We start from the raw sequence: 17,584 nt of genomic DNA, 5'->3' as shown, positions 1-17,584 counted from the left end.
CCATTTTTACCTTCCCACCAGCAGTGTAGGAGGTTTCTAATTTCTCTACATCCTTGCCATCACGTGGTATATCAGTCTGTTTAATTTTACACCTTCTAGCAGGTGTGTAGTGGTATCAACTTGTAGTTTCAATTTGCATCTCTTTATTGAATAATGATATTAAACATCTTTTCCTGATCTTGTTTGCCATCAATATTTCTGTTGGTGAAGTGTCTGTTCAAATCTTTTGTTCCTCTTTTTATTGGATGTTTGCATTTTATTATTGAGGTTCGAGGGTTTTATATGTTCTGCTTAGAAGTCCTTTACAGATATGTGATTTAAAAATAAGTCCTCTTGATTTATGTCTTTTCATTCTCTTAACAGTGTATTTTGAAGAGTGGAAGTTTTTAATTTTGATGAAGTGCATACTATCAATTTGTTCTCTTGTGAATTATGCTTTTTATGTTGTATCCAAGGTCATGAAGATTTCTGCTCTATTGTCTTTTTAAAATTTTATAGTTTAAGGTCTATGATTCCTTTGAATTAAAGTTTGTATATACGGTGAGGTATGAATCAAAGTTCACTTTTTTGGGGATTCAGCATCATTTGTTGAAAAGACTATACTTTCTCCATTGCATTGTCTTTGTACTTTGTCAGAAATCCATTGGCCATATATATGTGAGTCTATTTCTGGAATCTATTGTGTTTCATTGATCTATTTGTCTATATGTATGCCAATACCATACTGTTTTAATATAGCTTTATATTTAGCCTTGAAATCAGATAAGTAAGTCCTCCAACTGTGTTCTTCTTTTGCAAAATTATTTTCACTATTCTAGGTTCTTCATTTTTTCCATAAAAACTTAAAGTTCAGTTATTGATTTTTACTTTTAAAAGCCTTCTGGAATTTTGATTGAGATTCCATTGATCAATAACTCAACTTGGGAGAATTGACATCTTAACAACTTCAAGTCTTCCTGTCCATGAACATGTTACATGTTCCATTTAGTTAGGTCTTCTTTAATTTCTCTCAGCAATGTTTTGTAGTTTTCAATGTACAAGTCTTCCACATGTTTTATTTGATTTATGTCTAACAATTTTATATTTGTTAATGGTATTGGAAATAACTTTAAAATTTCAATTTATGATTGTTATATGTAAAAATACCATTGATTTGTGTATATTAATTTTGAACTCTGCCACCTTGCTAACTCACTTATTAGTTCTAATAGCTTTTATTTCATGGATTCCATGGACTGGTCTACACAAATGATAAGGAAAGTGTTACTCTTTCCAATCTAGATGACTGATTTCTTTTTCTTGCCTTATTTCATGAGTTAGAACCTCCAGTACAATGTTTAATAAAAGTGGTGAGAGTAGATATCTTTACCTTGTTCTCAATTTTAGGAAGATACAGATTTTTGTGTAGATGGCCTGTATCCTATGAGGACTCTTCATTTTATCCCTGGTTTTCTGAGGGCTTTTAATCATGACTCAATGTTGGGTTTTACTAAGTGCTTTTTCTATTGAGATGATCATATGCATTTTTCTTTTTATCCACTAATATGATAAAGTTCATTTATTGATTTTTGAACGTTAAATCAACTTTGTCTTCCTGCGATAAACTATACTTTGTCATGAGTGATATAGATAAACTAGATTTGCTAAAATTTTGCTAAGAATATTTTCATCATTGTTCAGAGGGATATTGGTCGCTATTGTTGTTTCTTATGATGTCTGTTTGATTTAGTAAGAAAGTAATGCTGTCTTCATCAAATAAAAGAAGGACCTTTTCCTTTTCTATTGTCTGGAAGGATTTGTGTAGAATTGTTATTGTTTCCTTAAATATTGTTAGACTTCACCATGAAAACCACCTGGACCTATAGTTTTCTTTGTCATCAGGATTTTAATTAAAAACTTGATTTTGTTACTAGATACTCATGTTATCTATTTCTTCTTGAGTGAACTTTGATAGTTTATGGCTTCCAAAGAATGTGTTCATTTCATCTAAGTTATCAAATTTATTAGAAAAAAATGGCTCACAGTAGTCCATTGTTTCCTTATAATTACTGTAGAAGATTTGGTGACACCCACACTTTCATTCCTGATGTTGGTAATTCGTGCCTTTTTACTTTTTTCTTGATCAGCTGACTAGAAGTTTAACAATTTAATTGATTGTTTAAAATGATTAGCTTTTACTTTCTTGGATTTTTCTTATAATTTTCCCTTTTTTCTTTCACTGATCTCTGTTTTTTATTATTATTATTTTCTTTATCTGCTTACATTGTGTTTAATTTGCTGTCTCTTTCCAGTTTCTGAAGGTGAAAACTCAGGTCACTGATTTGAGACCTTTCTTTTTTGCTATAATGTAGGATCTTAGTGCTTAAATTTGCCTCCAAGCATACATTAGCTGCAACTCCCTGATTTTGGTATGTCATGTTTTCATTTTCAGCTCAACAAACTTTCCAATTCCTCTTTTGATTTCTTATTTCAATAATACGGTTTGGCTCTGTGTCCCCACCCAAACCTCACCTTGAATTGCAATCCCCATAATCTCCAGGTGTCAAGGGTGGGACCGGGTGGAGGTAATTTAATTATGGGGGTGGTTCCCCCATGTTGTTCTTGTGATGATGAGTGAGTCTCATGCAATCTGATGGTGTGGTTTTTTTTTTTTCTTTTTACAACCATGCCCTTTGATGTCCCCGTGAGGGTTGGGCCCAGGCAGAACCCATCCCGGCACCCCCACCTGCACTCAGAGACCAGCCCTGGGGGCCCAGGATTACCCAGGCACCGCCAGATCCCACACAGGGTCCATTCCTTTCTCGCAGTTCCTCATCTGTGCCCTCTCCCGGCATCCGGCACTGTGGACCCCGGAGCATGGACTCCCTCGGCCTTGGAGGTTGGGGAAGTCCTGGATCAGCAGGGGTGGGCCCTGGTGTTCTCGCCACTGTGTGCATGTGTTGGGGGCATATATAGACGTGTAATGAATGTCTGTGTGTACACATAGATAAGGGTGAATTCTGCATGCACTGGCTTCCTCAGGTCTCTACAGGAAGTGGCTCCGTGCCCACCGCCTGGCCCCTGATACTACTTTTTCCAGGCCAGGAAGGCCACACCGAGGATCAAGGCTATGGCTGCCACGGCATAGGCCACTCCCAGCAGGGGCCTCAAGTTCTCGCAGGACCAGGGACCTCGGCCCCTAGGACCCCTACTGGCAGCCTCATCTTCCGCCGCCCCGTCCCCAGGACCCTTGGGCTCCCGGGTTGCAACGGGACTGCTGGGGACCATGGAGCCCGTAGGGACCAGCTTCAGGTTGCTGTGGTTGTTGAGAAGGGCGGGGTCTTCTTGGCAGGCACTGTGGTGGGGGCTGCCAGTGGCTGCTGCTTCTCGGCCGGGGCCTCCTTCTTCGAGGGCTTGGTCAAGGGGGCTTTCCCATCGTCTGCCAGAAGTACCTTGGCCTTGGTGGTGGCTTTGGGCGCCTTGGTGTCTGGTTTGGGGCTGCTGGCCCACTTCCCTCTGGACTCCATGGTGGGCGGGGTGTATGGGACAGGCAGGTGGCTGCACCAGAGGGGCTCAGGAAAGCTGGATGCGGAAAGTGTTAAGACTTTTGGAAATGCTGAGATGGGGCGAAAATGTATTTTGCACAGGTGAAGGAAATCAACTTTGGGAATCAGAGGGCAGATTGTTATGGGTTGAACTGTGTCTCCCAAAAGAGATGCTGAAGTCCTAACCCTCGGTGCCTGTACATGTGACCTTACTTAAAATATGGAGTTTGCAATTATGATTAAGATAGGTCATACTAGATTAAGGAAGCTGTCCTTGTAAGAAGAGGAAAATTTGGCTGATACAGAAGGACAGCCACCTGAAGATGGAGGCAGGGACTGGAGTTATGCTGCCACCAGCTGCCAGAAGCTGGAAGCAGCAAGGCTGCATCCTCCTGTATCCCCTTTGGAGGGAGAATGGCCCTGCTGCTACGGTGATCTCAAACTTCCAGCCTACAGAACTGTGAGAAAGTCCATTTCTGTTGTTTAAAGACTCCCAGTTTGTGTACTTTATTAGGGCAGTCCTAGAAAACAAATAGAGATTCAAGTCTGGCAAATAATGATCAAACAACGATTTGTTGGATAAAATGGTGATTAAAACCTAGGTTAGAAAATGAGCAAAGTGGGAGGGAGAGCACCAGGACAAATAGCTAATACATGCAGGGCTTAATACCTAGGTGATGGGTTGACAGATGCAGCAAACCACCACAGCACATGTTTACCTGTGTAACAAAACTGCATGTTTTGCATATGTATCCCAGAACTTAAAATAAAATAAAATTTTTTTAAAAGACAAAATGAGCAGTGTCTACAGCTTTCTGGAGTATGACAGCATCACCAGCTTAAAGCTGTTGCTAGTACTAAATGGAATAAACATTTCCCTCTAATTTCCCCTTAATGTCCTCAGAAACACAGATGAGGGATACATCTTCATATGACTCCTCAGAGCACTAAAATGATATCAAAACACTCTTCCCACAAGAAACGCACAGACGAGGGATTCTTCAGATAATAGGAATAAGAAATGTGAAATAAATTAGAATAAACCATGCAGCTATTTTAAGTATTTACTCCTGGAAAAATAGTAAGTTACACAGAATCAGTTTTGGGAATAACTTTTCCGTTTTCACCTTTTTATGATTATTGTAATAATTGGAGGAATTAATAAAGTAAAACCATCTGAATAAGTTCATCCCAAGCTGATTCTGATGGATGGTGTGGCGGATTTATAAACTCTCCTCTGTCACGGGCTGCTGAACAGAAGGAACCCTGTGAAAGTTGTGTCATCGTCCTCATCAGCAAACAAGCCATTGAACCTCTCTCCTCCTGTCACCTGCAGCCACACCTCATCCCCAAGCTTCAGCTGCAGGACAATGCCACCAGAGGCCTGGTCCTCAGAGCTCATGTAAGCATCTTTGGTGTGCAGTATTTTTACTCCGTTTTTGACCAAAGACACCTGAACATTCCTGGAGAAAACAGTGATGTGGTAGGTGAAGTAATAGACCCCAGCAATGTGGCACGTGAATTTCCCCGCTGCTGTATCATAATGGTTGAATTCGTTATACAGGATCTTATCAAATTTAATGGGCACATCTGAAGAAGGAAACTTGCTCAGCACCGTGAGCCCCACAGTGAAAGCACTTTTTGGCAAGACTAGAGTCTCACCAATTTTCCCTTTCTCTCCTCGATCTCCTTTCCAGCCTCTTATTCCCCGGACTCCTGGCTCACCCTGGGGCCCCATGGGTCCAGCTTCTCCCTTGGGACCAGGCTTTCCAATAGGGCCCATGGGGCCCGGTAAACCAGTTGGGCCCAAAGGCCCAATGTTGCCCCTCGGCCCCTCAGGACCAGTGGGACCCACGTCACCCTTATTCCCCTTCTGCCCCTGAGGCCCAGTCTCTCCTCGGAGGCCTTTCTCTCCCATGGGCCCTGCAAGCCCCTTGGGGCCATGTTTTCCTGGGGATCCTCTTGAGCCTTGATCACCTTTGATGCCTTTTGCTTCAACTTTTCCATCTGCTCCTAAATAGAGAAAGAGCAAATAAAGAGATAGTTTGTGAAAGATTCCCTTGTGAACAACTTTGGTTTTTCTATAATTGAGCTCACAAATGAAACAAAGTAGTGCACAGGTTCAGTATATGCCCAGAGTTTAAAATTCAATTACTCCATCTGGGTGCGGTGGCTCACACCTGTAATCCTAGCACCTTGGGAGACCGCGGCAGGAGGACTGCCTGAGGCCAAGAGTTCAAGACCATCCCGGCCAACATAGCAATTCCCTGACTCTAAAAAAAAAAAAGAAAAAGAAAAATAAGAAAATAAAATTCAATTACTCCAGCCCAGCTCAGTGGCTCATGCCTATATAATCCTCACACTTTGAGAGGCCAAGGTGGGCAGACTACTTGAGTCCAGGAATTCAAGATCAGCCTAGGCAACATGGCCAAACCTTATCTCTGCAAAAAATACAAAAATTAGCCAGGTGCGGTAGTGCACAACTGTAGTTCCAGATACTCAGGAGGCTGAGGTGGGAGGATGGCTTGAGCCCAGGAGGCTGAGGCTGCAGTGATCCATGATCAAACCACTGCACTGCAGCCTGGGCAACAGAGTGAGACTCTGTCTCAAAAAAATAAAAATAAATGAAAATCAATTACTCCAATTACACACGTGTGTGCACATGGACACACACACATCCCAACACACCTTTTGACTACTGTCTACTAAATTAGTGGCAGGGCTCACATTAGAAATTACAACCCTACCATCTAAGTCTACCGTGCTGGCTATTAAATAATGTCAATCCATGACAGAAAGCACTCTGCAGAGCAGAGACAGGCAGATTAACTGACACTCAACCCTAGTCGTGACATCCTCTAAAAACCTCCTCCCTGGAGTGAACATAAAATAAAGCCTGCATCGAGGCATTGCCCTCTCCTGCCCAACCCCAGCCCCAGCGCATCTATCCCACCGGCAATTCATCATCTACAGAAACCTTGCTGCTTCCTTGCACCTCCACCCATACCAAAGAGCCGTGGTTCCAAGTGTGGACTCTGAGGCTAAATGCCAGGTTTCCATTCTGTCCCCATATGCACACAGGACGTCAGACGAGCTAGTGAGCCTCGTGCCTCTGTTCCCTTACCTACGGAACTGGGGTGATAAAACTACCTAGTGTCCGGGGATGTTGCATTTGGTGAGTCAGTACATGAAAAGCACAAAGTGAAGATTACACAAGTTTGCCACTACGACTACATCCCGATACATCAGGGACCAGTTCTAGTGCCACCTCCTCCATGCAGTGCTGCCAGATGCACCAAGTCAAAAACTCAGTCTCACTCCTCAGTGCTCATCCACTGCAAGGTTCAAGGTTCAACAAACTACAGCCACAGGCCAAATTCAGCCTCCCTCCCGCAAGCAAAACAAACATGGTTTACATGTTTTTTTGTTTTTCTGGGTTTTGTTTGTCTGCTTGTTTGTTTGTTGCTTTGAGACAGGGTCACCCACTCTGTTACCCAGGCTGGAGTGCAGTGACGAGATCATGGCTCACAGCAGCCTCAACCTCCCAGGCTCAAGTGATCCTCCCACCTCAGCCTCCTGAGTAGCTGGGACTACAGGCACGTGCCACAATGCCCAGCTAATTTTTTTTTATTTGTATAGACAAAGTCTTACTATGTTGCCCAGGGTGGTCTGGAACTCCTAGGTTCAAGCGATTCTCTTACCTGGGCCTCCCAAAGTGTTGGGATTACAGGTGTGAGCCATGGTGCTCAGCCATGGTTTGCATGTTTAAATGGTCACAAATAATATTCCACAATACATGGAAACCATGGGAAATTCCCATTTCAGTCTTTACACATATGGTGTCACTGGAACACAGCCATGCTTATTTACGGAGCATCTACAGCTTCTTTTCACTACAAGGAGAAGTTGAGTAGTGGTGACAGATCTGTATGGCCTGCGGAGTTGAGAATATTTACTACCCAGCCCTCTGCAAAGCCTGCCAATCCCTGCAGAATCCCCCCATCTAGAGAGTAAGAACTGTGTTGCCTTTATTGGAAGATTATAATCAGCATGGAGGACTTGTCCATGGTAAACACTTAATAGTTATTAATAAATATGTGACTTCTCAGAATTAGAGCTCCATAAATAGGAACTTCTAACCTCGTTCTCCCTTCTCTCCACTCGTCCCATCCTTCCCTGGGCCGCCAGGACGTCCTGGTTCTCCTAGGTGGAAAAGAAGAAAACAGGCATGAGTTGAAATTCCGTTTCTGATTTTCTGGCCATTGGTCTCCATCAGCCATGTGTGTTGGAGAGTCTGGAAGTGACCCCCGCCCTGAGGGGCACTCTGTCCTCCATACGAGCGCAGGTGGAGAAAGGCAGGCATGAGCGGGCATCTGGGTGCTGAGCTGCGTGGGATAAGTGACCTAAGAAATGAACTGAGTGACTTTCCAAGCACCCATCTCTAGGACGTGCCTAGAGCGCACAGCAAGACAGGACGAAGAGGGAGTGTGTGCAATGGGGACTGACTGTCACAATTGATTGTGTTCCTCTCCCGTGACAAGGACTTGGGACATGGTCTGAATGTTGGAGGTACAAGGAGGTTTCCTCACTCTGTTTCTCTTCCGTTACTCTTGAGGAGAGTGGAACGGAAGATTTACTAGCCTCCTATGAAAACACAGATGACTATGGTTATGGGACACTATCCCAAGATAGAAGAGAGAGTTCTGGAAGGATCCCTCTAGTGCCTTAGACTGGGGGAAATGCTACTAATCAAGCTGGCAGAGAACATCAGGTGAGTGGGGCTCTGCTGACTACACTCAAGTCCTTGTGCTCAGAACAGGCCCCCCTGAGCCCCAGGTTGGCGTGGTATCCGTCAGCAGGTTGAAGATGGTTCTGGCCATGGCAGTAGAGTGCTCACTAGGCCACAGCTCACCCCAGACTCTGGCTTCTCACAAAGCAGCAGAGACTCCCATACTTCAGACCCACTGACATGGCTGTGGGGCGACAGGCGCAGGCTGGGCTGGCTTGCAGGTCCTGAGACAGGACTGACACAGGCAGACTTATTTCTGTCACGATGTCTGTTCTCCTGGGACACCAGCGCTCCTGAGTGGGGCCTTGGTCAGCGTGGGACCTCTGAATGGAGGGGGCTTATCCCTACATTTGCCCCTCCCTGCGCTCCCCTCCCCTCCCCTCCCCTGGCTGTTCCCCTGTGTCTTCCTCTCCTTCCCTCTTTTTGTTCCCCTGCTTGGCTCTCGTTTCTCCCATTCTCTAGAGCGGTGGCCTGTGAGCTTTCATGATCGCGCAACCACAACTCACAAAGCATGAACACAGACCCCAATGAGTAGACATTTGTGTGTTTCTACATTATGCACAGGTAGTATATGAAGAATATGTTCGGTATAAAACATACACAAAAATACACTTTAAGATGATAAGATAAAAACGAAGTAAATTTTTAGTGTGAGCAATGTGATTGAATATCCTTCTAAGGAATAATATATATTATATATAATACCTATGAACTACGTAGAAAAATAGATACATAATTTGCTTCTAAGAAGTATGTAAAACTTGAAAGAATGGACATTGGTGAGCAAAGAGGAGAGAAATTCAACAGGGAAGAGGTAGAGAAATTTGGTATCGAATATAGGAGTGTTTGTCTTTGTCCTCTATTTTTTATCTATCACCTATTTATCTCCTTTTGTGTGTAATATTTTATAACAAAAAATGAAAATCTTATATATTCAGAAATACAATACACACACACACACACACACACACTACTGTGGTCCCAGTGTGAGGGCAGAAGACCTGATTTCATTAATGGTAAGGTTTTGCTATTCATTTGGACTGGGCTGTTTGCTACCTGGGGACTGGAACAGTGTCAATGAGCTGGAGATGTGAGCCAGGAGAAGACACCTCACAGAGCAGATGTGCAGGATGGTGGTTAGAAAGAATGTTGCTTCCTGGTGACCCTTGGCTTCATCCAGCCCACTCAAAACATCATCAGGCCACCCAAATGCCATAAGCTGACATGTGTTAGAAGCACAAACTTATCTTTAAAAAGGTCCATAGAAGTTTTGATATATTTTTTTGTAATGCCACTGAACTGTGCCCTTAACCCAGATGGATCATTCTGCATATGCCTTAGATATGTTATCCTATGGTCAAGACCAGGCCTCAAGAATGGTACCCCATTCGGAAACCAAGTCTATTGGTTGTTGTTATGGAAACCACTCAGACTTCCCAGCTTTGGCAAATCTCCCTCCCAGAGGCTGAATCCTGTCCCCAGATCCCCAGACCCTGGGACAGGGTCCCAACCTAGGTCATATAGATGCATCAGCATCAGCTGTATGGTTTCAGATTCTCGTCTCCTTTTGTGTCATCTGTCACTCCGCATCTCCTGCTTCATGGCATGATGCGGTATTAGCTCTCACCTGCACTGCAGCTGGGTGCTTGCTGCCAAATAATTCGTGATCAGATCTCTCTATTAGCCTTTTGTTGCCAAAAATCCGTCATACCTGTCGCCTGAGATGGGAGGATCCATGACATCGTATACTACTGAAAATGTTCTGCGGTGTCAGAGATGAGAGAACCCAGGAGGGCAGGGGTCATGGCGATCTTGCCCTGTGCTCTCCACCAGCACCTGGCACAGAGTCTGGCATGGAGCAGACCCCGTGAGTGTTGCTGGGCAGATGGGTGGATGGATGAATGGGGTCAGGCCCCAGTGAGTGTTGCTGGGTTGATGTATGGATGGATGGGGTGTGAGTGGGTAGGTGGAAAATCACACAGATGATGAGTGAATGAGATGAAAGGAATGAAGAGAGAAGTTGAAAGGCAGCCGAAGCTGCCAGATGAGTACCTGCATCCCCTTTGTCACCCTTCGCTCCATCTCGTCCATCTCTTCCAGGCAGACCATTGTGACCGGGGTTCCCAGGGATTCCAGGGTGCCCTTGCCTGCACGTGTCCTGTGAGTTTATGTTCCCTGTGCAGATTTCAATGGCAAGCAGAAACCACCAGATCCTCATGGTTCAGATGACAGACTCTGAACTGAAAGAGGGAAACAGAAACCCAAAGGAGAAACCTTTGTTGCTGGGGCCCTGGACACAGCCTCTGTTCCGTGCAGTGGGAAATGGATGAGCCGTCCCCTGCCCCAGACCCACACCTGCACAGACTTGGACAGAAGGCTCAGGGCAGGGGAGCAAGCTGATTATAACCAGAATGACATTGTCCTTGGAAGGTAACACTTGTGATTGGAACCACTCTTCAAGGTGAACAGGCAATAAAAAAAGCCAAGTTTAAGGTCAGGATACTCTTCCGTTCATCATTTCACTTCGAAGAAATCAGTTTTCTGAACCAGAGATCAATGCTTACTTATCTCACAGGACTGTTGTACAGATCAAATTTTATCACGATATGCATAAAGGCACATTCCAAGTAGTGAAGCAAACATAGCATTACCATCTGATCCAGCAATTCCACAAAATAATTGAAAGCAAGGACTGGAACAGATGTCCATGTTCACAGTTGCATTATTTTCCATAGCAACCCAAGGGTCCCTCAGTGGATAAACAGATACATGCAATGTGGTAGGTCCATACAATGGAATATTCTTCAGCCTTAGAAAGAAAAGAAATTCTGACACGTGTTACAACATGAATGGACCTCGAGAACATTATGCTAAGTGAAACCAGCTAGTCACAAAAAGACAGAACTGGATAACTTCAGTTATAAGAGGTTCCTAGAGCCGTCAAACTCATATAAAGAAAAAGTAGGATGATGGTTGCCAGGGGTGAAGAGAGAAGGAAATGGGAGTTGTTTGATGGGTACAGAGTTTGGGAAGATTTTAAAAGAGTTCTGGAGGTGGGTGGTGGTGATGGTTGCACAACAAAGAGAACGCACTTAATGCCACTGAACTGTGCCCTTAAGATGGTTACGCTGCTTAGTTTTATGTTATATATTTTTACCACATTAAACAATTAAATTAAATTTTTAAAAAAGTAAAGCATTCCAAGCAGTCTTACTGTAATGAGAGGTGTTCTTTGAGTCAGGGTCTTGTTTTTCTAGGAGGCCACTGTGAAGAAGGGCCACACACACAGAAACATCACCTAGTTCGGGAGAAGTGCATTTTCCAGTCCTTTCCTTATATATAATTTTTGGAGACAAGGTCTTGCTCCATCACGCAGGCTGAAGTACAGTCATGCAATCACAGCTCACTGTAGTCTCAACCTCTCAGCTCAAGTGATTCTCCTGCTTCAACCTCCCAAGTAGCTGGGACTACAGGCATGCATCACCACACCTGGGTTTTGTTTTTTTTTTTTTTTTTTCGAGATGCAGTTTCGCTCTTGTGGCCCAGGCTGGAGTGCAATGGCCGATCTCTGCTCACTGCTGCCTCCGCCTCCCAGGTTCAAGCAATTCAGCTTCTCAAGTAGCTGGGACTACAGGCGCCACCACCACGCCTAGCTAATTTTTGTATTTTTAGTAGAGACGGGGTTTCACCATGTTGGCCAGGCTGGTCTCAAACTCTTGACCTCAGGTGATCTGCCTGTCTTGGCCTCCCAAAGTGCTGGGATTACAGGCATGAGCCATTGCCTATTTTTCTTTCTTTCTTTCTTTTTTTCTTTGGAGAGACTGGGTCTCACTCTGTTGCCCAGGCTGGTCTTGAAATCCTGAGCTCAAGTAATCCTCCTGCCTCAGTCTCCCAAAGTGCTAGTATTACAGGCTAAAGACCCTGTACCTGACTTTTAGGATTTAAAAAAATGAAGTAAAACAAAAACGTGGGCCTTGTGCAACTGGTCAGAACCCAGATCCTTTCACAGTGCTGATAGCCACGTAAATCTGCACATCTTTCTGGAAAAGTTAAAGAGCAAAAGACATCTATCTTTCACCCTGTATTCCTATCCCTAAAATTCTTCCTAATGTTCCAAAACTGTGTGCCAATTGTGTGCCATTACCTGCAGCATTATCTATAACAGGTGAAAAAGTGCATACTACATACTATGTAACAATAGGGGAAAGGTTTACTATGTGTAATAGTATGTAACTGCTGCAATAATCATGAAGGTCATGTAGAAATATGTAAATGATATACGTTGTGCTGAATTTTGATAGTAGACTAAAATGCCATGCACATTATAAATGTACTTACGACTGTATGAATATTGACAAAAACTCAAAGTGAATATATGCAAATAAAGATGGTTGCTTTAGAATGGGGGGCAGTTATGGGAGCTTTTCATTTATAAAAAATGCTTTTTTATAGTGCCTACACAAATATTTCTAGAGATTTTGAAAACCAGCAAGACTCTCTGTCATCCAAAGACTGTATTGCCATCTGGTGGAAATGTCACAGGGTGCAGTCTAATGCAAATGGAGTATTTTTTGGGAAAGGAAATGCAGATGTTTCCCTTCGAAGTCACAAATTTGCTCCATTCCAGGAAATTGAGTTGAGTTTTCTTGGAGCCAAATTCCATGAAGAATATACATGAGCCTCCTTTGTTAAACTCAGAAGTGGCTGGAAGCAGTCAAATCGAAATTCCATCAACCAAACTTTTTGAGGGTTCTATAATTTTCATTTTAACTTTTCAAAATGTGGAGTACAACTATTCCAGGAATAAAATGATCAGAAGATCATAAAGGTGTCAGGTTAGGATAAACTCCAATTTGCTCTCCAGGGAAGAAGAAGCCAGCCTGGAAGCAAATGGTTACTCTTCTGTAATTCTTTCACTAGTTTTGCATATTTGATGTAGGTAGAGTCTATCTAGCTTGTTTATACAGCATGTAGACAACCTTCAGCAAACGATTTTGATTAACTAATATGCATTCTCCCAAATACGTAGCAAAGTAAGTTGTACCACTATTCCTGTTTTATTTGTTTGTTTGTTTATAGAGATACAGTCTCATGAATGTTGCCCAGGCTGGACTCGAACTCCTAGGCTTAAGTGGTCCTCCTGCCTCAGCCTTCTGAATAGCTGGGATTAGAGACATGGTCACCACCTAGGTTGGCACTATTTTTTTTTTTTTTCTTTTTTGAGACAGAGTCTCACTCTGTCGCCCAGGCTGGAGTGCAGTGGTGCGATCTTGGCTCACTGCAAGCTCTGCCTCCCGGGTTCGCGCCATTCTCCTGCCTCAGCCTCCCGAGTAGCTGGGACTACAGGCACCCACCACCATGCCCGGCTAATTTTTTGTATTTTTAGTAGAGACAGGGTTTCACCATGTTAGCCAGGATGGTCTCGATTTCCTGACCTCGTGGTCCGCCCACCTCGGCCTCCCAAAGTGCTGAGATTACAGGTGTGAGTCACTGCACAAGGCCGCTTGGCACTATTTTTTAATAAGAAATTTTAGCAAGTTTATACCTCCTATTTAGCCTCTTCTTTAATGTAGAACGTTGAGGATTTGCACAAGGAATATAGAAGAAATTATATTAATGTTATTTTGAAAAATAAAAAATTACACTTGTGCCTCTCACAAAGCTATGGGTTGGACTCTCAGTTTCATTAGTTCAACTACAGTTACACCCTCGACTTTTAATTTCTGGGTCTGGTCTTTTTCCAGAAGGCACTAGAGCTAGGAGCCTCTTCTGTCTCCCATCTTTCCCTGCAATCACCTCCTCTCTCTCTCTTATCTGAATTACTGTCCTCCCCAGTCCCCACTTACTCTGTACACCACACCTAGACTAATGATCACTTAGTAGGCACCAACCTGGGTTAGAGCTTTATGAAGATGGTGACTGCATTTTTCTACTTCCTTATTTTCAGTCAAGTATTTGTTGAATGAATCAATGCAGGCATGCAAGAAATACTATCCTGGTTCCAACTGTGTGTGGACCATCACTTGTGAAGGTGACTGGGTATCAACTCTGATCCTTGTCAGTGCTTTCGTGGAGTTGTTAGTAATCTCCAACACCCCTTCTTACCTTCATCCAGAGTAATAGAAATTTTAGCTGGGCTTCTAGGGGCCCATGATAGACTGCCCTCCCTAGCCTCCCTTGCAGCCTGGGTATGACCATGAGCTAGATTACGGGCCATGGGGATGAGCAAAAGTGAGGCGTGTAATTGTGTGCAATCACCGGCCTTAAAGGGTAAGGGGGTGCCCTTTCCCGCTTCCTGTGGGGGGGTGTGCATGGCATGGTGAACCATGTGGGACTCCTTGAAGGAGGGCAACAATTTGGGGATAGAAAAACCCCTGGCCTCAGATGACTCCACAGACCAGACCTGCCAGCACATCTTTGACATGAGCACATGAAACAGAAATAGACTTCTACCTTGCATAAGCCACTGTTATTTGGGGTCTTGACACACAGCTGAGCCCACATCCTAATTCAAGGCATGCGCTGCCCAAGGTGCGGCCGCTCTTCAGAAGTGAGGAGGCTTGCAGACATCTGTAGTCAGCCAGAGTGACAGCTGCTGGGGACTCACTGGGCATACAACCCTCCCAGTAATATATGTAAAAAGCGACAACAGTCACTGCCTTGGACAGATCAAGACAAGATCTCTATACATTGATGTCATATGTATGTGTAGAGAATAGAGGCCATCATTCTGCAGAATGCTGTGACCGCATGAGCCAGACATACTGGCTTGGTCGGGGCAAAGGGACACATACTGCAAATAACTTTGAAGTTAATGTTTTTTAGTCCCCCCAAAATAGGTTCTTATTTAGTTCACTTATTTCTGACTCATTCTCCTATGCTTTACCTATATTTGTCCTTTGCTAAAGAATCTCTTGATAAATGTTCACCCAGTGCCCTCTTCCTGATTAATTTTCTCCAAGAACATCATGTCCTTAATTCTACAGCCAAGGTTATCACTCCTCAAGATTCGTAACTCTCCAAAACTAAGATTTAATATAAACCTGCTAGAAATCAGCTGAGTGATATCTCCTGGGTTTCCAAACCTCAGAGCCTCAGCTTCCTCCTGCATGCACTGGAAAGGACGAATGCCCTCCCGGATCTGACTATCTAAGAGTCCAAATAGCTCTAGGGTGCCTTCATTGAATATATTGTCTTCCATGCACTCTCTATATTACACACTTTATACATTTCTTCTTCAACATATCTTTTTTTTTTTTTTTTGAGACGGAGCCTCGCTCTGTTGCCCAGGCTGGAGTGCAGTGGCGCGATCTCGGCTCACTGCAAGCTCCGCCTCCTGGGTTCACGCCATTCTCCTGCCTCAGCCTCCCGAGTAGCTGGGACTACAGGCGCCCGCCACCACGCCTGGCTAATTTTTTGTTTTTTAGTAGAGACGGGGTTTCACCGTGTTAGCCAGGATGGTCTTGATCTCCTGACCTCGTGATCCACCCGCCTCGGCCTCCCAAAGTGCTGGGATTACAGGTGTGAGCCACCGCGCCCGGCCTTCTTCAACATATCTTGACAGTTATTTTTTCCTGCACTGTAAATTAGCATAGCCATAAAAATGAAAATGTGTACAATCTGAATATGATGAACCTGATCAGGAAAAAAAAGTACACATTAAAATTTGTGCAAAATAATCTATAAGCTTCTCTAGAAAGCTCTCTTAAAAACGTCCATTATAGGCCCGGCGTGGTGGCTCATGCCTGTAATCCCAGCACTTTGGGAGGCCGAGGCAGGCGGATCACGAGGTCAGGAGATCGAGACCACGGTGAAACCCCGTCTCTACTAAAAATACAAAAAAAAAAAAAAAAAAAAAAAAGTAGCCAGGCGCGGTGGCGGGCTCCTGTAGTCCCGGCTACTCAGGAGGCTGAGGCAGAAGAATGGTGTGAACCCGGGAGGCGGAGCTTGCAGTGAGCCGAGATCCTGCCACTGCACTCCAGTCTGGGCAACAGAGTGAGACTCTGTCTCAAAAAAAATCCCAGCACTTTGGGAGGCCGAAGCGGTTGGATCATAAGGTCGGGAGTTCAAGAGCAGCCTGGCCAAGATGGTGGAACCCCATCTCTACTAACAATACAAAAATTAGCCGGGTGTGGTGGCCCATGTCTGTAATCCCAGCTACTTGGGAGGCTGAGGCAGAGAATTGCTTGAACTCGGGAGGCGAGGTTGCAGTGAGCTGAAATCATGACACTGCACTCCAGCCTGGGCGACAGAGCAAGACTACATCTGAAAAAAAGAAAAAAAAAGCCCACTATTCTTATGACTTATTCTATGGTTTTTGTCTCTCCTCCCAGCCAATTGCAGAGTGAGTTCCAGCAGAAGAATTTCAAAATCTGCTTTTATCTCCTCTTTAGCCTCTTCCTCAAGAATGAATTTTGAAAACGGCTTACCCTTTTCTTACCCAAAACTGTATAGACATCTGACTATTTTGCAAATAACTAAGCAGGATTATCCCACAGATAATATAAGCGTTGTTTTAGGACCTAGATGGCTTACATTGAATGTAAAGAAATCCTTTCCTGATGAACTTACCTGGACCCAAGGGCTGCAGGCTGGACCCAGATACTGTGCAAACCAAGAATCAAGGGCCAGCTAAATAAAATCAGCCTTCCTGCCATACAATTCCCCAGTGGATATGTCTGCAAAATAGCAGGAAGGGGAGGGAACAGAGGAAGGGCAAGATGTCTTGGAAGAGCTTCAAGAATTACAGCAACACTTAAATCAGGTAGCATCTTCTACCAGCACCACTTAGTTTAGAAAAGTTAAATCCTTTTGAATGACATGAGGGAATATTTTCAAGGGGAGTCTGAAGGAAGGAGTGCCCCAGGCAGGTTTCTTTCATATATATATATATATTATACTTTAAGTTCTAGTGTACATGTGCACAACGTGCAGGTTTGTTACATATGTATACATGTGCCATGTTGGTGTGCTGCACCCATTAACTCGTTTCTTTTTCAAAGTGATGTTCATGCCTTTGCTTCAGTGCTTCTTCCTGACCTTGGGGTAATTACGGGCAACAGGACAAAACTGAAGGCTGCTAACTGTTAAGTGGCTGGGTCTCATTTGGATCCCGGACCATTAGAATTCCTACCGCTTAATTAGATTTTCAGATGTGTGTGTCGTAATGCCTTACGAGTTTAGGCATTTGTGTAGTTAAGGATTCAGTGCCCATTCCCCTCTCACTCACAATCACATACTCCACCTACCACGGAGAACGCGGTGCAACCAT

At 44.1% G+C, this 17,584-nt stretch overlaps 1 protein-coding gene and 1 pseudogene across 1 annotated transcript; both read right to left on the bottom strand.

The window, feature by feature from the left end:
* Positions 1–3,066: 3,066 nt before the first annotated feature.
* LOC101140711 (cell cycle exit and neuronal differentiation protein 1-like) lies at positions 3,067–3,506 on the bottom strand (annotated as a pseudogene).
* A 495-nt stretch (positions 3,507–4,001) lies between these two features.
* On the bottom strand, positions 4,002–16,921 carry C1QTNF9 (C1q and TNF related 9). The gene is made up of 4 exons (XM_031001278.3): positions 16,885–16,921; positions 10,366–10,553; positions 7,665–7,727; positions 4,002–5,537 (listed from the first exon to the last, which is right to left on the bottom strand). The coding sequence occupies exons 2-4, from the start codon at positions 10,529–10,531 to the stop codon at positions 4,765–4,767; spliced, it is 1,002 nt and encodes a 333-aa protein (XP_030857138.1). The 5' UTR covers positions 10,532–10,553; positions 16,885–16,921; the 3' UTR covers positions 4,002–4,764.
* Between the last annotated feature and the right edge of the window lie 663 nt (positions 16,922–17,584).

This window comes from Gorilla gorilla, chromosome 14 (genome assembly GCF_029281585.2).
Source record: "Gorilla gorilla gorilla isolate KB3781 chromosome 14, NHGRI_mGorGor1-v2.1_pri, whole genome shotgun sequence".
Classification (NCBI taxonomy): domain Eukaryota; kingdom Metazoa; phylum Chordata; class Mammalia; order Primates; family Hominidae; genus Gorilla; species Gorilla gorilla.
This window is presented reverse-complemented; position numbering and strand designations above follow the sequence as displayed.